Source organism: Oncorhynchus clarkii, chromosome 2, assembly GCF_045791955.1.
Source record: "Oncorhynchus clarkii lewisi isolate Uvic-CL-2024 chromosome 2, UVic_Ocla_1.0, whole genome shotgun sequence".
Taxonomy (NCBI): Eukaryota; Metazoa; Chordata; class Actinopteri; order Salmoniformes; family Salmonidae; genus Oncorhynchus; species Oncorhynchus clarkii.
This window is the reverse complement of record NC_092148.1, coordinates 67,438,117-67,454,769: the sequence shown is the minus strand read 5'-3', so window position 1 is coordinate 67,454,769 and position 16,653 is coordinate 67,438,117. Positions and strand designations below refer to the sequence as shown.

At 41.3% G+C, this 16,653-nt stretch overlaps 1 protein-coding gene across 1 annotated transcript in view; it reads left to right on the top strand.

The window, feature by feature from the left end:
* LOC139382192 (metabotropic glutamate receptor 3-like) overlaps positions 1-16,340 on the top strand; it is a 32,301-nt gene extending 15,961 nt beyond the window's left edge. The window contains exons 5-11 of the mRNA XM_071126065.1: positions 12,817-13,059; positions 13,273-13,462; positions 14,739-15,048; positions 15,192-15,385; positions 15,508-15,640; positions 15,923-16,100; positions 16,270-16,340. Of these exons, the coding sequence (XP_070982166.1) occupies positions 12,817-13,059; positions 13,273-13,462; positions 14,739-15,048; positions 15,192-15,385; positions 15,508-15,640; positions 15,923-16,100; positions 16,270-16,340 (1,319 nt within the window). The remainder of the gene's footprint in view (positions 1-12,816; positions 13,060-13,272; positions 13,463-14,738; positions 15,049-15,191; positions 15,386-15,507; positions 15,641-15,922; positions 16,101-16,269) is intronic.
* The last annotated feature ends 313 nt before the right edge of the window (positions 16,341-16,653 follow it).

Sequence of the window (16,653 nt, the reverse complement as noted above, 5' to 3'; positions counted from 1 at the left end):
CGAGTGGAGTTTAGACCAAAAAGCTATATTTTTGTCTCATCAGACCACATGACCTTCTCCCATTCCTCCTCTGGATCATCCAGATGGTCATTGGCAAACTTCAGACGGGCCTGGACATGCGCTGGCTTGAGCAGGGGGACCTTGCGTGTGCTGCAGGATTTTAATCCATGACGGCATAGTGTGTTACAAATGGTTTTCTTTGAGACTGTGGTCCCAGCTCTCTTCAGGTCATTGACCAGGTCCTGCCGTGTAGTTCTGGGTTGATCCCTCACCTTCCTCATGATCATTGATGCCCCACGAGGTGAGATCTTGCATGGAGCCCCAGACCGAGGGTGATTGACCGTCATCTTGAACTTCTTCCATTTTCGAATAATTGCGCCAACAGTTGTTGCCTTTTCACCAAGCTGCTTGCCTATTGTCTTGTAGCCCATCCCAGCCTTGTGCAGGTCTACAATTTTATCCCTGATGTCCTTACACAGCTCCCTGGTCTTGGCCATTGTGGAGAGGTTGGAGTCTGTTTGATTGAGTGTGTGGACAGGTGTCTTTCATACAGGTAACGAGTTCAAACAGGTGCAGTTAATACAGGTAATTAGTGGAGAACAGGAGGGCTTCTTAAAGAAAAACTAACAGGTCTGTGAGAGCTGGAATTCTTACTGGTTGGTAGGTGATCAAATACTTATGTCATGCAATAAAATGCTAATTAATTAGTTAAAAATGTTCTGGATTTTTGTTTTAGATTCCGTCTCTCACAGTTGATGTGTACCTATGATAAAAATGACAGACATGCTTTGTAAGTAGGAGCACCTGCAAAATTGGCAGTGTATCAAATACTTGTTCTCCCCACTGTATATATTTTACACATGTACACATTTACACGGGAGTGATGGTTGCTGATAATGGGCCTCTGTACGCCTATGTAGATAGAAAATCTGCAATTTCCAGCTACAATAGTCATTTACAACATTAACAATGGCTACACTGTATTTCTGAACAATTTGATGTTATTTTAATCTACAAAAAAATTGAATTTCTTTAAAAAACAAGGACATTTTACTTTTGAACAGTAGTGTATTTATTAGTTCAACAATTACAGAAATACAATTGTATATTTATTTTCACACATACACCTCCCCCTCAACCCAAAGAGACAAAAACATAACAACCAAATATTCACAGACAAATTTAAAAAATAAAGTCCTCACATTCACCCAGATATTGCTATACAGCCATATAGTTAGGGTGTTTTTAACAAAGGGATTAGTCATATTCTTCTTTAGCTTCTTAAAGGGAGCAGAGTTCAAATATCCAAAGTTAAGCTTTTTGTAGACAGCATTTCAGTCTGCAGCCAGGGTAAGCATGGTTTCTTGGAGAACCAAAACATTGCAGCCCGAAGTTGTGCAGCCCAGTAATACCACTGTAGGTTTGGAAGTTGCAGTCCCCCTTTGTCATTGAGCAAATAAAGAAGAGAAAGTTTAAGTTTTGGTTTTATGTTGCTCCAGATACAATTTGAGAGTGTCTTTCTGATCTTTGGGGAAAATAAAGGTGGTGGAGCCAGAGGAATTGATTGAAATAGATAAAGCAATTTGAGCAGAATATTAATCTTAATTATATTTATTCTACCAATAGTAGATATAGGCAATGATGTCCATCTGTTGATGGATTCTGTTACACTCGTTACCATGGGTTCAGAATTTCTTGAACTCAAGGAGCTCATTTCTGGTGTGATTTTTAATACCAAGATATATGAACCCTTGTTCTGTATTCACAAATGGATGATGTACAACTGTATTCAGTCTATCTTGCTTGTTGAGGAAAAATATAGAAGATTTGGTTTTATTTTACTTTAAACCCACAGAATTTACAAGTTATTCATTATATTGGAAAGGGAAGAGATTGAATTCTTTAAATCTGTTTTGAATAAGAGGGTATCATCGGCATACAGGCCCACTCGATGTTCAAAATCCAATGTTTTATTTCCACTAATTGACGGTGAGACCTTACTGCAATGGCAAAGGGTTCTATAGCTAAGAGTCCTGGACTGGCCAGACATCCTGGTCTCGTGCCCCAAAAAAGCATAGAAGGTTGTGAAATCAAGTTGTTACTAGCAACTGTGATGGCATTTTCCTGTATTACCAAATGAGGAGAGTTACAAACCACACACCATACAATAGCCCTTTGACTCTCAGATCAATTCACTATCTATAATGAATTTTGAGAGTGACTACAGAAGAATACACAGATCTTTTATAGCCAAGATACACCCCTCTCAACTTACATGATGAACCACAGATCTTAGGAACTCTTCACAAAGGGCCTTTTACTTGAGAAAGGAGTATCCCTTAGCCAGATAGCATTAGCTATAAATTATCGCTCAGTTTGGTCTCTAAAACAGTTTTCTAATCTCGTTCCTGGTACTTCATAGTACCAAAACATTACCTCATCCAAGGCATAACTCAATTGTCAACTCTAGATACTCCCATCTCAAGTAAATCCCCTCCCGAACCCACTCATGGACAAGCTCACTGAGGGGAGTGACTTTGTGGAGACAAGTAATTGGTTCCCCCTTAATCACGCCATCCTTTCACATGGTTTAACAGCAACTTTCACATATGAAGACAATGTTCCATCCTGTCCTCAGGACAAGCCTGACCTCTCCCGTCTCTGGACCCCAAATGACTGAGCCCTAGCTGAGGGAAGAAATGCAACTGCCAACACTAGAGTCTGTTAGAAATACATACTAATAAAAAGTATATCACATAAGAATATTATGCAGATATGACATCTTAATTACTTATGTTACCCAACTAATTCTGATTCATCCACCACAACTTCTTCAGTGGGGTCGGTATATCACATCTTAATCCATTTACAGAAGTAGTTCCCAAACCCAAATCTTTTAAGCACTCCAAATAAATAAGACCACTCAACTCTATTGAATGCCTTCTCTGCATCAAGTGAGAGAATGGAAGTATCAGTGGACCCTTCACACACGTGCACTATTTTTAGTACTCTCCTCACATTGTGAAAACCTTGACGATTTTTCACGAACCCATTTTGGTCTTTGTGTATTAGATATGGGAGCACTCTATCCAATCTCTTCGCTAAAGCTTTAGCCCAAACATTTTTGTTGGAGTTCAGAGGAGAAATCACTCTGTAACTTTGGGGATTTATCAGGCTTCAGAATAAGAGTGATTAAAGAAGGGGGAAACAGCCTTTCTGAAAGGATTCGGCATACATATCCAAACGTGGACCTAGAGGTTTGTCCCTAAATATCTTATATCTATTGGGAGCCCATCTGGACCTGTCACTTTACCTCCCTTTTCCTAGCATCAGATATTTCAACACCATCCAATTCCTTTTCCAGATCCAGTCTTGTTTCTTCTGAAATAGAGGGAAAATCAAGACCATCCAAAAAGGATGTCTCAGGAGATTCAGAGTTGTAAAGTGTGTTGTAGTAGGAAGCAAACGTTTGGTTTATTTCTACAGAATCCATTCATAATTGTCCTTGTAAATTATGAATTGCGTTAATGGCTCTGTCTAAATGTAACTTCTTAATCCGCCAGGCCAACAATTTACCAGGTTTTTCACCTTGATCATAGGACGGTTTCAGCCTCGTTAAGCTGTTTGCAGCTTTTGAGGTGGAAAGTTCTTCATACTGAGCTTTAAGAGCAAATCATTTCTTGTTTACTTCTTCTGAGTTATCCAAAAAAGCTTCCCTCTCCAATTCTCAGATTTTTCTGTCCTTCTCTCTCATTTTCCCATTTAATTGATTTGATTTGAAACTGGTAAAATGTTGTAACGGTCGTTGTGTGATGAGGAAGAATCGGACCAAAGCGCAGTGTGGTAAGTGTTCATGATTTTATTAAACTGAACACTAGAACAAAAATAACAAAGTGAATAAACAAAACCAAAACAGTCCTGTCAGGTGCAGAACACTAAACAGAAAACAACTACCCACAAAACATAGGTGGGAAAAAGCTGTTTAAGTATGGTTCCCAATCAGAGACAGCGATAGTCAGCTGTCCCTGATTGAGAACCATACCCGGCCAAAACAAAGAAATACAAAACATAGAAAAAGGAACATAGAATGCCCACCCAAATCACAACCTGACCAAACCAAAATAGAGACATAAAAAGTTCTCTAAGGTCAGGGCGTGACAAACGTATCATTTTCCCCCTAATATATGCTTTGAAAGCCTCCCATCTGGTACTTGCTGAAGTTTGGTCAGTGTTCAATGTAAAATAAACATCTATATGCACTCCAACGTAACGTAAGAAGTCTGGGTCCTGTAACCATCTGGGATGCAAACGCCATCTAGAGGATCCTTTTACTAGTTTTGTATCCCTTTAGAATAATGACAGAGGTGAAAGGTCACTCAGAACAATACTATCATATCTCCTTCCTGCTACATTGGGAATCAATGAGCAAGAAACATAAAAGTAGTCTATACTAGAATATGATTTACATTTCAACGAGTAACATGAATAATCCCTTTTACTCGGGTTCTGATTCCTCCAAGGTAATCTCGTTCTACTCTACGAGTGGGAGGTGTCTAAACCAGAGGAGCGATCTAGATGAGGATCAAGAGTGCAATTAAAAGTCCCTGACATTGGGACTTCACCAGGAAGGGAGGCTATCAATATAAATACATTTGCAAAGAATTTGGGATTATCATCATTAGGACCATAAACATTAACCAGAGTAATACGCTCATTCAAAAGAGTTCCTTGTATCAAAATATATCAGCTGTATCAGTAATATTATCCACTTGAAACAGAACAGATTTGTGAATTAAAACCATAACACCATGAGAATGAGAGGGAAAACAGGGTGCTATTACTTGCCCTTGCCATCTCCTGCATACTTTAAGTAGCTCATCCTTCAGCAAGTGAGTTTCTTGTAGGAACACAATAGATGAAGGAAGTTGTTTAAACCTATTAATAACCTGTTTAAGCTTGGATAGTTTACAAACTCCACGGACATTCCGTAAAGTAAATTTCAGTTTTACATTTGAAGTAATTTAACCGAAAATGTAAAAATGGTATAAGATATAGCATAAAGGCTTATCTAGTAAGGAAAATATGTACAGATCTGTTGGAACGAACAAACATAAATCTATCCTAACAGTAAAAAACTGAACCCCATTCCCTTGTCTCCCTAACCAAGACACGCAACACTTCCTCTCCCATATCGCCCTAATTGTAGAGGGTAGCCTGGTGGACGACTGATCCATTAAAGGGAGCAGTCTAACCTAAGCAATGCTAAACAAAATTAAGTGTCTCCTGCCTTCTCTCGGCCAATACTCCTCCCAAACAAAACAAAAGGCATATCTTGCAAGATGTTATGTGAAATATCACAACAAAAGGCATACCTAGCAAGATTAAATGTGAAATATCACATAGTATTCATTTGAAAAGTAGCGAAGAATAGCTCCACCTAAAACAGTAACACTAGTCAGTGAAGCCTAACTAATGTTAACGTTACAGAGTGGACGATCCCAAATAGTTGTAGATGAGCCACAACATAGGGTCTGCTGCTAGTAGCTACCAAGCAACAAAATGGCCCATACATATAGCGTAGTAACGTAGAACACCATGGTAAGTTTATAAACCCCAAAAAAGTATCAAAGATCAGAAATGAACAGGCTATGTGAGAGAAAGAGATACCATTGAATATGTGCTACGTTACCCAAAGGCCCTTGCACATGTTGTTGATGTCCCAAAAGCCCTTGCACATGATGTTGATGTCAGGCTTTTTTTTGTCAGGCTTGCACGTGAGTGTCAATCATTTTAGTCCAAGGATATGATCGAAACTTAAGTCTTCATTTAAAGTAGTTCCGATGCTTCTCGTGGTGCAGGATGAATGAATAAGCTCCCGATAACCCATTTGAGGTATGACCCCGATGCAGACAGCGTTGAAGAAACTAAAGTTTATTCCTAATAATCCAGAGAAGGTATACAGGGTCCAGAACGGCAGGCAGTCTCAGGGTCAGGGCAGGCAGAACGGTCAAAACCGGGAAGGACTAGAAAACAGGAGCAGGAAAACAGGCAGGAGCAGGGTATGAAGGAGCAAAACGAACTGGCAACAGACAAACAGAGAACACAGGTATAAATACACAGGGGATAATGGGGAAGATGGGCGACAGCTTGAGGGGGTTGGAGACAAGCACACAGACATGTGAAACAGATCAGGGTGTGACACCCGATGTGTCCATTGACATGGAGCTAAATATATTTGCCAGGATTTTACAGTGTTTTATGTAATCCAATGGAAGAGAATTATCAATATAACAAAAATAAACTTAAACATGACATCCAACGTTCAATGGACAGCTATCTTGCCTGTCATATAGAAGAAACTGAGCTAAGTGATGAGCACACACAGGCTACAAATAATATAAGGAAACTTTGTGTGGGCTAGCTCGCCATATTATTCACTTAATTGTTATGTTAGCTACAGTACTACAGTAGCAGTTAATACATTAGTTATTGTTAGTTAGCTTGCCAACAGTCACATAATCCAAGGTGGTTTAATTTTCCATAGTCCAGAGTGGCGGTGAACTTCACAGCGGCAACATGACTAGGAAGAAGATTCACGTTGTATGCCTCGGATGAATGCCTCGGCTTGAGGGAGAGATTCAAACTCGTGTGAATCGTGTCCATTGTAAGTCAGACGTAGTTTAGCTGGGACGGCTATTCTATAGGCAATGTTGAGGGACCTGAGTTGGCGTTCAACCCCGATCTAGCCTTTTCTTTTTCGGTGCAGGTCTGCGGCTAGGTCAGGGAAGAACATGATCTCTTGGTCCCCGTATATCACCTTTCCTATAGCCCTGGCTTTCCGCATCACTCAGATATCGTCTTGAAAGTTGAGAAACTTCATGATAAGGACTCGAGGAGAGGGTGGTTTCTCGGGCCTGTAGTAGCCGAGGTGGTCCGGAAAGACGTCCAGCCCCAATGCCTCTGGAAGCCATCTCTCGAGAAATGCAATTGGGTCACTATTTTCCACTTTTTCAGGTAGATTAACCAGTTTCAAATTAGACCTCCTCTGGTGGTTCGTGAGCGAGTTCAGTTTTGAAGTAAGGTCAGCCACCTGTTTTTTCAACTTTTCGGTCGTTGTTTTGACAGTGACGACAGTATCTTCCACCGTGCTAATGCATTCCTCTGCTTCGTCCAAGTGTGTAGAGTAGGCTTGAAGGTCACGTTTAACCTCACCAATCCATGTTAGGACACCTTCGAGTTTGGTGGAAAAGTCCGCCCTCATGGCAGAGATAGCTACCAAAACCCTTTGGTTCTGGTTCTGGTTTATGTCGTCTATATTGTTGATTTTCATGTCAGACTCGTGGTGTGAGGAGCTTGCAGGGCTAACTGGGTTAGTGTAGCTGGCTGAATTAGCAGGGCTAACTGGCCTATGTAAGGGCCGACGCCCGACAGGAGAAGCAGGTACGGGGAGCCTGACAATTATTCGGGAACAGACAAGGAAACAAGACAGGAACAGCGTCGGAATACGGGTAACACGGACATGAGACAATTAATCCCGAAGCAGGGAACAGAGTTTGGGAATAGACAGATATAGGTAAGGTAATGACACAAGGAATTGAGTCCATGTGAGTCCATTGATCACTGATGTGCGTCACAGGGGAAGGCAGGTGTGCGTACTGATGGTGGCTTGAGTGCGTAATGCTGGGGATCCTGGCACCCTCGAGCGCCAGGGGGAGGAAGAGCGGGAGCAGGCGTGACAGCCTAGCCTGGACCACGTTGTTGATGTTAGATGTTCTTCTTGTTTTAGAAGGACTATGTTTAAGTCGATTCATAATGGATGTAGATACGCCTGAAATTGTCCAAGAAAATTTGCTGTTCATGTTACGAGGATGGAAAATAAGAGATTAAAAGAAGTTAAGCCGAAATTGTCAGGAGAGCTCTAAAAACACGTCCGCATGAGTTTTGTACTAAGAGTTTTGGCAATTCACCACATTGTTGTGAAAATAGTACTAAAGCGATAAAAAACAACTAACCTTGCAGTGTTGCAGTGTTTGTATCTTACAGTGTTATGCAGTTATGTATTGACTGTCAGCAAGTGTGTGTGTGAATGGGTGTGTGAATGTGTGTGTGCTTGCGTGCGTGCATGTGGCTATTTTGCTTTATTATATAGATATGGACTATTTTTTATCAGATTTTCCTTATTTAAATCATTTAACGTTTATCTCTGGAAGAAGCCTAAACACTCCCAATATCCTAAAGGAGAGAGAGAGACAGAGCGGGAGAGAGAATGAGGGAGAGAGAGAGCGGGAGATGGAAAGAGAGGCATAAAAAGGAGTGGGGAAGAGAAGTAGGTTGTCTTTGTGATAAATGGATTTCATAACCTCTCTGGTCTGACACTCCATTCTTCTTCTAGTCCAAGTCAGCACACAAACACACACTCACACACAACAATATCAGCTTTAGTCCCAGTCAGCGCATCTGCCACAATGCTCAGAACTATGCGCTCTAAACCAGTTAGAATAGGTCCTAAAAGAGCCTACCAACACAGAAGCCCTGTTTATACCTGGTGCTATCATGCTTCCATTTGGAAATTATTCAGATGCCTTGACTTTTTCCACATTTTGTTACGCTACGGCCTTATTCTTAAATTGATAAAATACTTTTTTTTCTCAGCAATCTACAAACAATACCCCACAATGACAAAGAGAAAACAGGTTTTTATTTATTTTTTGCAAATGTATTAAGAATTAAAAACAGAAATACCATATTTACAGAAGTATTCAGACCCTTTGCTATGAGACTCGAAATTGAGCTCAGGTGCATCCTGTTTCCATTTATCATCCTTGAGATGTTTCTACAACTTTATTGAAGTCCACCTGTGGTAAATTAAATTGATTGGACATGATTTTGAAAGGAACACACCTGTCTATATAAGGTCCCACAGTTGACAGTGCATGTCAGAGCAAACACCAAGCCATGAGGTCAAATTAATTGTCCATAGTGCTCCGAGACAGGATTGTGTGAAGACACAGATCTGGGGAAGGGTACCAAAACATTTCTGCAGTAGCAGCATTGAATGTCCGCAAGAACCCAGTAGCTTCCATTATTCTTAAATGGAGGAAGTTAGGAACAACCAAGACTCTTCTTAGAGCTGGCAGCTCAGCCAAACTGAGAAATCGGGGGACAAGGGCCTTGGTCAGGGAGGGGACCAAGAACCCAATGGTCACTCTGACAGACCTCCAGAGTACCTCTGTGAAGAGAGGAGAACCTTCCAGAAGGACAACCATCTCTGCAGCTCTCCACCACTTACGCCTTTGTGTTAGAATGTCCAGAAAGAAGCCACTCCTCATAAAGGCACATGACAGCCATCTTGGAGGTTGTTGAAAGGCAGCTAAAGAACTCTCAGACCATTAGAAACAATATTCTCTGGTTTGATGAAACCAAGATTGAACTCTTTGGCCTGAATGCCAAGTGTCATGTCTGGAGTAACCCTGGCACCATCCCTACGGTGAAGCATGATGGTGGCAGCATCATGTTGTGGGTATGTTTTTCAGTGGCAGGGACTGGGAGACTAGTCAGAATTGTGGGAAAGATGAATAGAGCAAAGTACAGAGATATCCTTGATGAAAACTGTTCCAGAGTGCTCAGGACCTCAGACTGGGGCAAAGGTTCACCTCGAGCCTGAAATTGCTGCTGAAGGTGCTTCAACAAAGTACTGAGTAAAGGGTCTGAATGCTTATGTATATACATTTGCAAAAATGTTTAAAAACTTGTTTTGGCTTTGTCATTATGGGGTATTGTGTGTAGATTGATGAGGAAAAATTTATTTCATCCATTTTAGAATATGGGTGGAACGTAACAAAATGTGGAAGGGGACTGAGTACTTTCCGAATGCACTGTATGTCCTTATTCTGGTGGTGCCCACATTTTCGGACAGATGTAGACAATTAAAAGATGTTTTGGGAACTGATTTTGATCCGATCTTATAAGTGTAAAAGGACAAGAGCAGGATGAGGGATGCATGTTACCAACATACATGCATAACCCAGGGATAGGCTTAACCTCCCAAGTGACACGAGTCATCTAAGGCACTGCATCTCAGTGCCAAGAGGTGTCACTACAGTCCCTGGTTCGAACCCAGGCTGTGTCACATCCAGCTGTGATTGGGAGTCACATAGGACCGTGCACAATTGGCCCAGCGTAGTCTGGATTTGGCCAGGGTAGAACGTCATTGTAAATAAGAATTTGTTCTTAACTGAATTGCCTGGTTAAATTAAAAATACATTTGAATTAAAATCACCTGACCCTTGTCTCCTCTAGAATACCACGTGTACAGTAGATGGTAGTCCTTATATGACCTGATCCTAATCCTGTCTATATAAAACACAGGGTCTATATAGAACACAGGGTCTATATAGAACACAGTGTCTATATATAACACAGGGTCTAAATAAAACACAGGGTCTATATAAAACACGGTGTCTATATAAAACACAGGGTCTATCTATATAAAACACAGTGTCTATATATAACAAAGGGTCTATATATAACACAGTGTCTATATATAACACAGTGTCTATATAAAAAACAGGGTCTATATAAAACACAGTGTCTATATAAAAAACAGGGTCTATATAAAACACAGTGTCTATATATAACAGTGTCTATATAAAACACAGTGTCTATATATAACACAGTGTCTATATAAAACACAGTGTCTGTATATAACACAGGGTCTATATAAAACACAGTGTCTATATAAAACACAGTGTCTATATATAACACAGTGTCTATATAAAAAACAGGGTCTATATAAAACACAGTGTCTATATAAAAAACAGGGTCTATATAAAACACGGTCTATTTAAAACACGGGGTCTATATATAACACAGGGTCTATATATAACACAGTGTCTATATATAACACAGGGTCTATATATAACACAGTGTCTATATAAAACACAGTGTCTGTATATAACACAGGGTCTATATAAAACACAGGGTCTATATAAAACACAGGGTCTATATAAAACACAGGATCTATATAAAACACAGTGTCTATATATAACAGTGTCTATATAAAACACAGTGTCTATATATAACACAGTGTCTATATAAAACACAGTGTCTGTATATAACACAGGGTCTATATAAAACACAGGGTCTATATAAAACACAGGGTCTATATAAAACACAGGATCTATATAAAACACAGTGTCTATATATAACAGTGTCTATATAAAACACGGTCTATATAAAACACGGGGTCTATATAAAACACAGTGTCTATATAAAACACAGTGTCTATATAAAACACAGGATCTATATAAAACACAGTGTCTATATATAACAGTGTCTATATAAAACACGGTCTATATAAAACACGGGGTCTATATAAAACACAGTGTCTATATAAAACACAGTGTCTATATAAAACACAGTGTCTATATATAACACAGTGTCTATATAAAAAACAGGGTCTATATAAAACACAGTGTCTATATAAAAAACAGGGTCTATATAAAACACGGTCTATTTAAAACACGGGGTCTATATATAACACAGGGTCTATATATAACACAGTGTCTATATATAACACAGGGTCTATATATAACACAGGGTCTATATAAAACACAGGATCTATATAAAACACAGTGTCTATATAAAACACAGTGTCTATATATAACACAGTGTCTATATAAAACACAGTGTCTGTATATAACACAGGGTCTATATAAAACACAGGGTCTATATAAAACACAGGGTCTATATAAAACACAGGATCTATATAAAACACAGTGTCTATATATAACAGTGTCTATATAAAACACAGTGTCTATATATAACACAGTGTCTATATAAAACACAGTGTCTGTATATAACACAGGGTCTATATAAAACACAGGGTCTATATAAAACACAGGGTCTATATAAAACACAGGATCTATATAAAACACAGTGTCTATATATAACAGTGTCTATATAAAACACAGTGTCTATATATAACACAGTGTCTATATAAAACACAGTGTCTATATATAACACAGGGTCTATATAAAACACAGGGTCTATATAAAACACAGGGTCTATAAAAAACACGGGGTCTATATAAAACACAGGATCTATATAAAACACAGTGTCTATATAAAACACGGTCTATATAAAACACGGGGTCTATATAAAACACAGGGTCTATATAAAACACAGGTCTATATAAAACACGGGGTCTATATATAACACAGGGTCTATATATAACACAGTGTCTATATATAACACAGGGTCTATATATAACACAGGGTCTATATAAAACACAGGATCTATATAAAACACAGGGTCTATATATAACACAGTCTCAGCTATGTTTAAGCCTACCTCAGAGGGGTAAACACTCATGTTTCATCTTGTAGTGAGGAGATGAGTAACCTTTCCTGAAACCTGAAGACTTGTGTTAGCTCCCCAAGGATTCAAACCAGGTTAGTTAACACTGGTGTAACACTCTCTTACTCTTTGCAGTTATGTTGCTGTGTACAGTATATTGACCTCAGTGAGATGCTGTAACACACGTTTAAACCACACTTGCTACATTCTCACTTTGTCACTTCGACTGGCTTTGTATGTAATTTATGTCTTGGAATTCATTACACTCCTCTGTGACACTGCTTTGTTCAAATCGACTTCAAATGAAATTGAAATCCTGACACTAGTTCCATTCTGTTTCTTATCTTCTCTCCCGATCTCTCTCCTCTCATACCCTACCATTCTCTTTCACCCTTCCACCCCTCCTCTCTCTTTCTCGCTGTCTCTTTCTCTTTCCCCTTATCCTTATCTCCCTCTCAGCTCCCTTCTCTCCTCTCGGCAGTGAGACTGTGGTGAAGTTTGATCCCTATGGCGACGGGATGGGACGTTACAACATCTTCAGTTACCAGCGCATTGCTGATCGCTATGGCTACGTGCCCATCGGCGAGTGGGCAGAGACTCTGAGCCTGAGCAGTGACCTGATTCGCTGGCCAAGGGAGGTGGTGCCCCCATCCCAGTGCAGTGACCCATGTGCCCGCAATGAGATGAAGAAGATGCAGGCTGGTGAGGAACACACACACACACACACACACACATAGGGCTTTGAGCAGGCTGCTCACTGCGATCTAGTGACAGCACTAATAGAAGTTTCCATGTAATTTGTTTTGGAGAATGAAATGATTTTAGCAGCTGGCTTTCATGTAAACAACCTAGTTTCCTTTTCTAACATAAACTCTGCCTAAGTTAATGTATATGTTTTATACCTGTATCTTGTAGGAGAGTACTGTTGTTGGATCTGTACTGCATGTGAGGCTCATGAGTACCTAGCTGATGAGTTCACCTGTTTGCCCTGCGCCCCCGGCCAGTGGCCCAGTGAAGACCTCACTTTCTGCTATGACCTGCCCGAGGACTACATCATGTGGGAGGACGCCTGGGCCATCGGACCCATCAGCATCGCCATTGTCGGGTGAGACTTTAGAGGAGAGGAAGAGGGATAAGTATCACCAGTTGGTATATATATAGTGCATTCAGACCCCTTCCCTTTTACACATTTGGTTAAGTTACAGCCTTATTCTAAAATATATATATATATATTTGTATCACCATCAATCTACACACAATACCCCATAATGACAAAGCGAAAAACAGGTTTTTCAAACTTTTTGCAAATTTATAAAACATGCCTGATTTACGTAAGTGTTCAGACCCTTTGTTATGAGACTTGAAATTGAGCTCAGGTGCATCCAGGTGCATCCTGTTTCCATTGATATTTCTACAACTTGATTGGAAAACCACCTGTGGTAAATTCAATTGATTGGACATGATTTGGAAAGGCACACACCTGTCTATATAAGTTCCCACAGCTGACAGTGCATGTCAGAGCAAAAACCAAGCCATGAGGTCAAAGGAATTGTCTGTAGAGCTCTGAGACAGGATTGTGTCGAGGCACAGATCTGGGGAAGGGTACCAAAAAATGTCTTCATGTCTTTTTTCCAAGTGCACCAGCAACTCCTGTGGCGGGCCTGGCGCAGTGCATGCTAACCAAGGTCGCCAGGTGCACAGTGTTTCCTCCGACACATTGGTGCGGCTGGCTTCCGGGTTGGATGCGCGCTGTGTTAAGAAGCAGTGCGGCCTGGTTGGGTTGTGTTTCGGAGGACGCATGACTTTCGACCTTCATCTCTCCCGAGCTGTACGGGAGTCGTTGCGATGAGACAAGATAGTAACTACTAACAATTAGATACCACGAAAAAGGGGGGGTAAAATTCACAAAAAAATTATATATATAAAAATAAATAAATGCCAAGACTCATGTCTGGAAGAAACCTGGCACCATCTCTACGGTGAAGCATGATGGTAGGCGCATCATGTTCTGGGGGTGTTTTTCAGCAGCAGGGACTGGGAGACTAGTCAGGATTGAGGGAAGATGGACGTGGGGTAAATTACACAGAGATCCTTGACGAAAACTGCTCCAGAGCGCTAAGGACCTCAGACTGGGGTGAAGGTTCACCTACCAACAGGATAACGACCCTAAGCACACAGCCAACACAACGCAGGAGTGGCTTCAGGACAAGTCTCTGAATGGCCTTGAGTGGCCCAGCCAGAGCCCGGACTTGAACCCGATCAAAGACCATACAAAAGGCATAGGTGTAAAGTACAGGCTTTTGTTTAGGCCTAGTACCAATTCTAGTCGAATTAGGGGATTCAATAAAATCAACTGAAACTGATTTACTCTCCCTCTGCAGGTTCCTCTGTACATCTCTGGTGTTCTGGGTGTTTGTGAGACACAACAACACGCCCCTGGTGAAGGCGTCAGGCAGAGAGTTGTGTTACATCCTGCTGCTGGGTGTCTTCATGTCCTACTCCCTCACCTTCCTCTTCCTGGCCAAGCCCTCTCCTACTATCTGCGCCATGCGACGCCTCGGCCTAAGCACCTCATTCGCTGTCTGCTACTCAGCCCTGCTCACTAAGACCAATCGGATCGCCCGGATCTTCAGCGGGGTAAAGGACGGGGGCGGGACCACAAGGCCTCGCTTCATAAGCCCCACCTCTCAGGTCAGAGGTCATCCTAGCTGTCAATCAAACAGGGATAGAGGGAAGGAGAGGGGAGGAAGGTAGGGAGGGAAGTTAAAGTTCAGATGATGATGGTGTTCCTCTGTCTGATGGTGTCCCCTTCCCCCTTGCCCTCCCCTCCCCAGGTGTTTATCTGTCTCAGTCTGATATCGGTCCAGTTAGTGATGGTGTCTGTGTGGTTGCTGCTGGAGGTTCCTGGTACCAGGAGGTTTACGTTACCGGAGCGACGGCAGACAGTGATCCTGAAGTGTAACGTCCGTGACTCCAGCATGCTGCTGTCACTAGTATATGACGTGCTCCTGGTCATCCTGTGTACCGTGTAGGTGGTGTGTGTGTGGTGTGTGTGTGGTGTGTGTGTACTTCTCAATGTATTATTCTGTTTATTACTTTTGACTTGAAGGATTATTTAGTCTTTCTTTTCGTGTCCTTTATCTGATCTAGGTACGCCTTCAAGACCAGGAAGTGTCCAGAGAACTTCAATGAGGCTAAGTTCATAGGATTTACCATGTACACAACCTGTATCATCTGGCTAGCCTTCCTACCCATATTCTACGTCACATCCAGTGACTACAGGGTGAGAGCATGGTACACACACACACACACAAACACACACACACACACACACACACACACACACACACACACACACAGCCCTAGGCTGTGGAAAAAATAAACCGCTCCTGTGGTCTCATTAATCTGACTTTGTGATTAGTCAGGTAGGGTGTGTGTGAAGCAGGATCACGCGCATGTGTGCTTTTGTGTCTGTTCATGAATATGTCCACAAAAATAATAATTCCTTCCTTCCTCTGCTCCTCTGTTCCAATGGAGTTACCATGCGATCTGTCTCCCTCTACAGGTCCAGACCACCACCATGTGTATCTCTGTCAGTCTCAGTGGTTTCGTGGTGTTGGGCTGTATGTTCGCTCCCAAGGTCCACATCATCATGTTCCAACCACAGAAGAACGTCACCAGTCTCCGCCTCAATATCAACCGCTTCAGTGTCAGTGGTCCTGCCACCACATGCGCTTCACACGGTATGGTTCAGTTACGGTCATAGACACTGACCACTGTGCATGGTTTGTTTATGTTGCCGAGTTCTAATTTAACTAAATTCCTTAATCTTTTTTCTTCCCATTTTTCTCTCTCTCTCTCTCTCTCTCTCTCACTATCACTCTCTCTCACACACACACACACACACATCAGTGAGTGCCCAGTATGTACCGACTGTGTGTAATGGGAGAGAAATTGTTGACTCCACCACTTCCTCTCTGTGACCCCACCCACTCACCTCTCTATCCCCACCCCCCAGAGACTTAGTCAATAGGCACACATTGTGTTGTGCCCCCCTGTCCCCTCTCCCACCACGTGGACTAGCACAGTACCATTTCATGTCTGTAGAAAGTGTGCATTATGATTAAATTATTTTCTAGTGCTGTACATATCATGGAATCAACATTGTTGTAGACATACAAAAATTTGTAGGAGGATTTTTTGACGCTTTGTTTTTGATAGCTTTGTTAAAAGGCTGTGTTAATTTATTTATAACTGTGTTAGGGTTGTGATAGGAGTGTGTTGTGTATGTGTGTT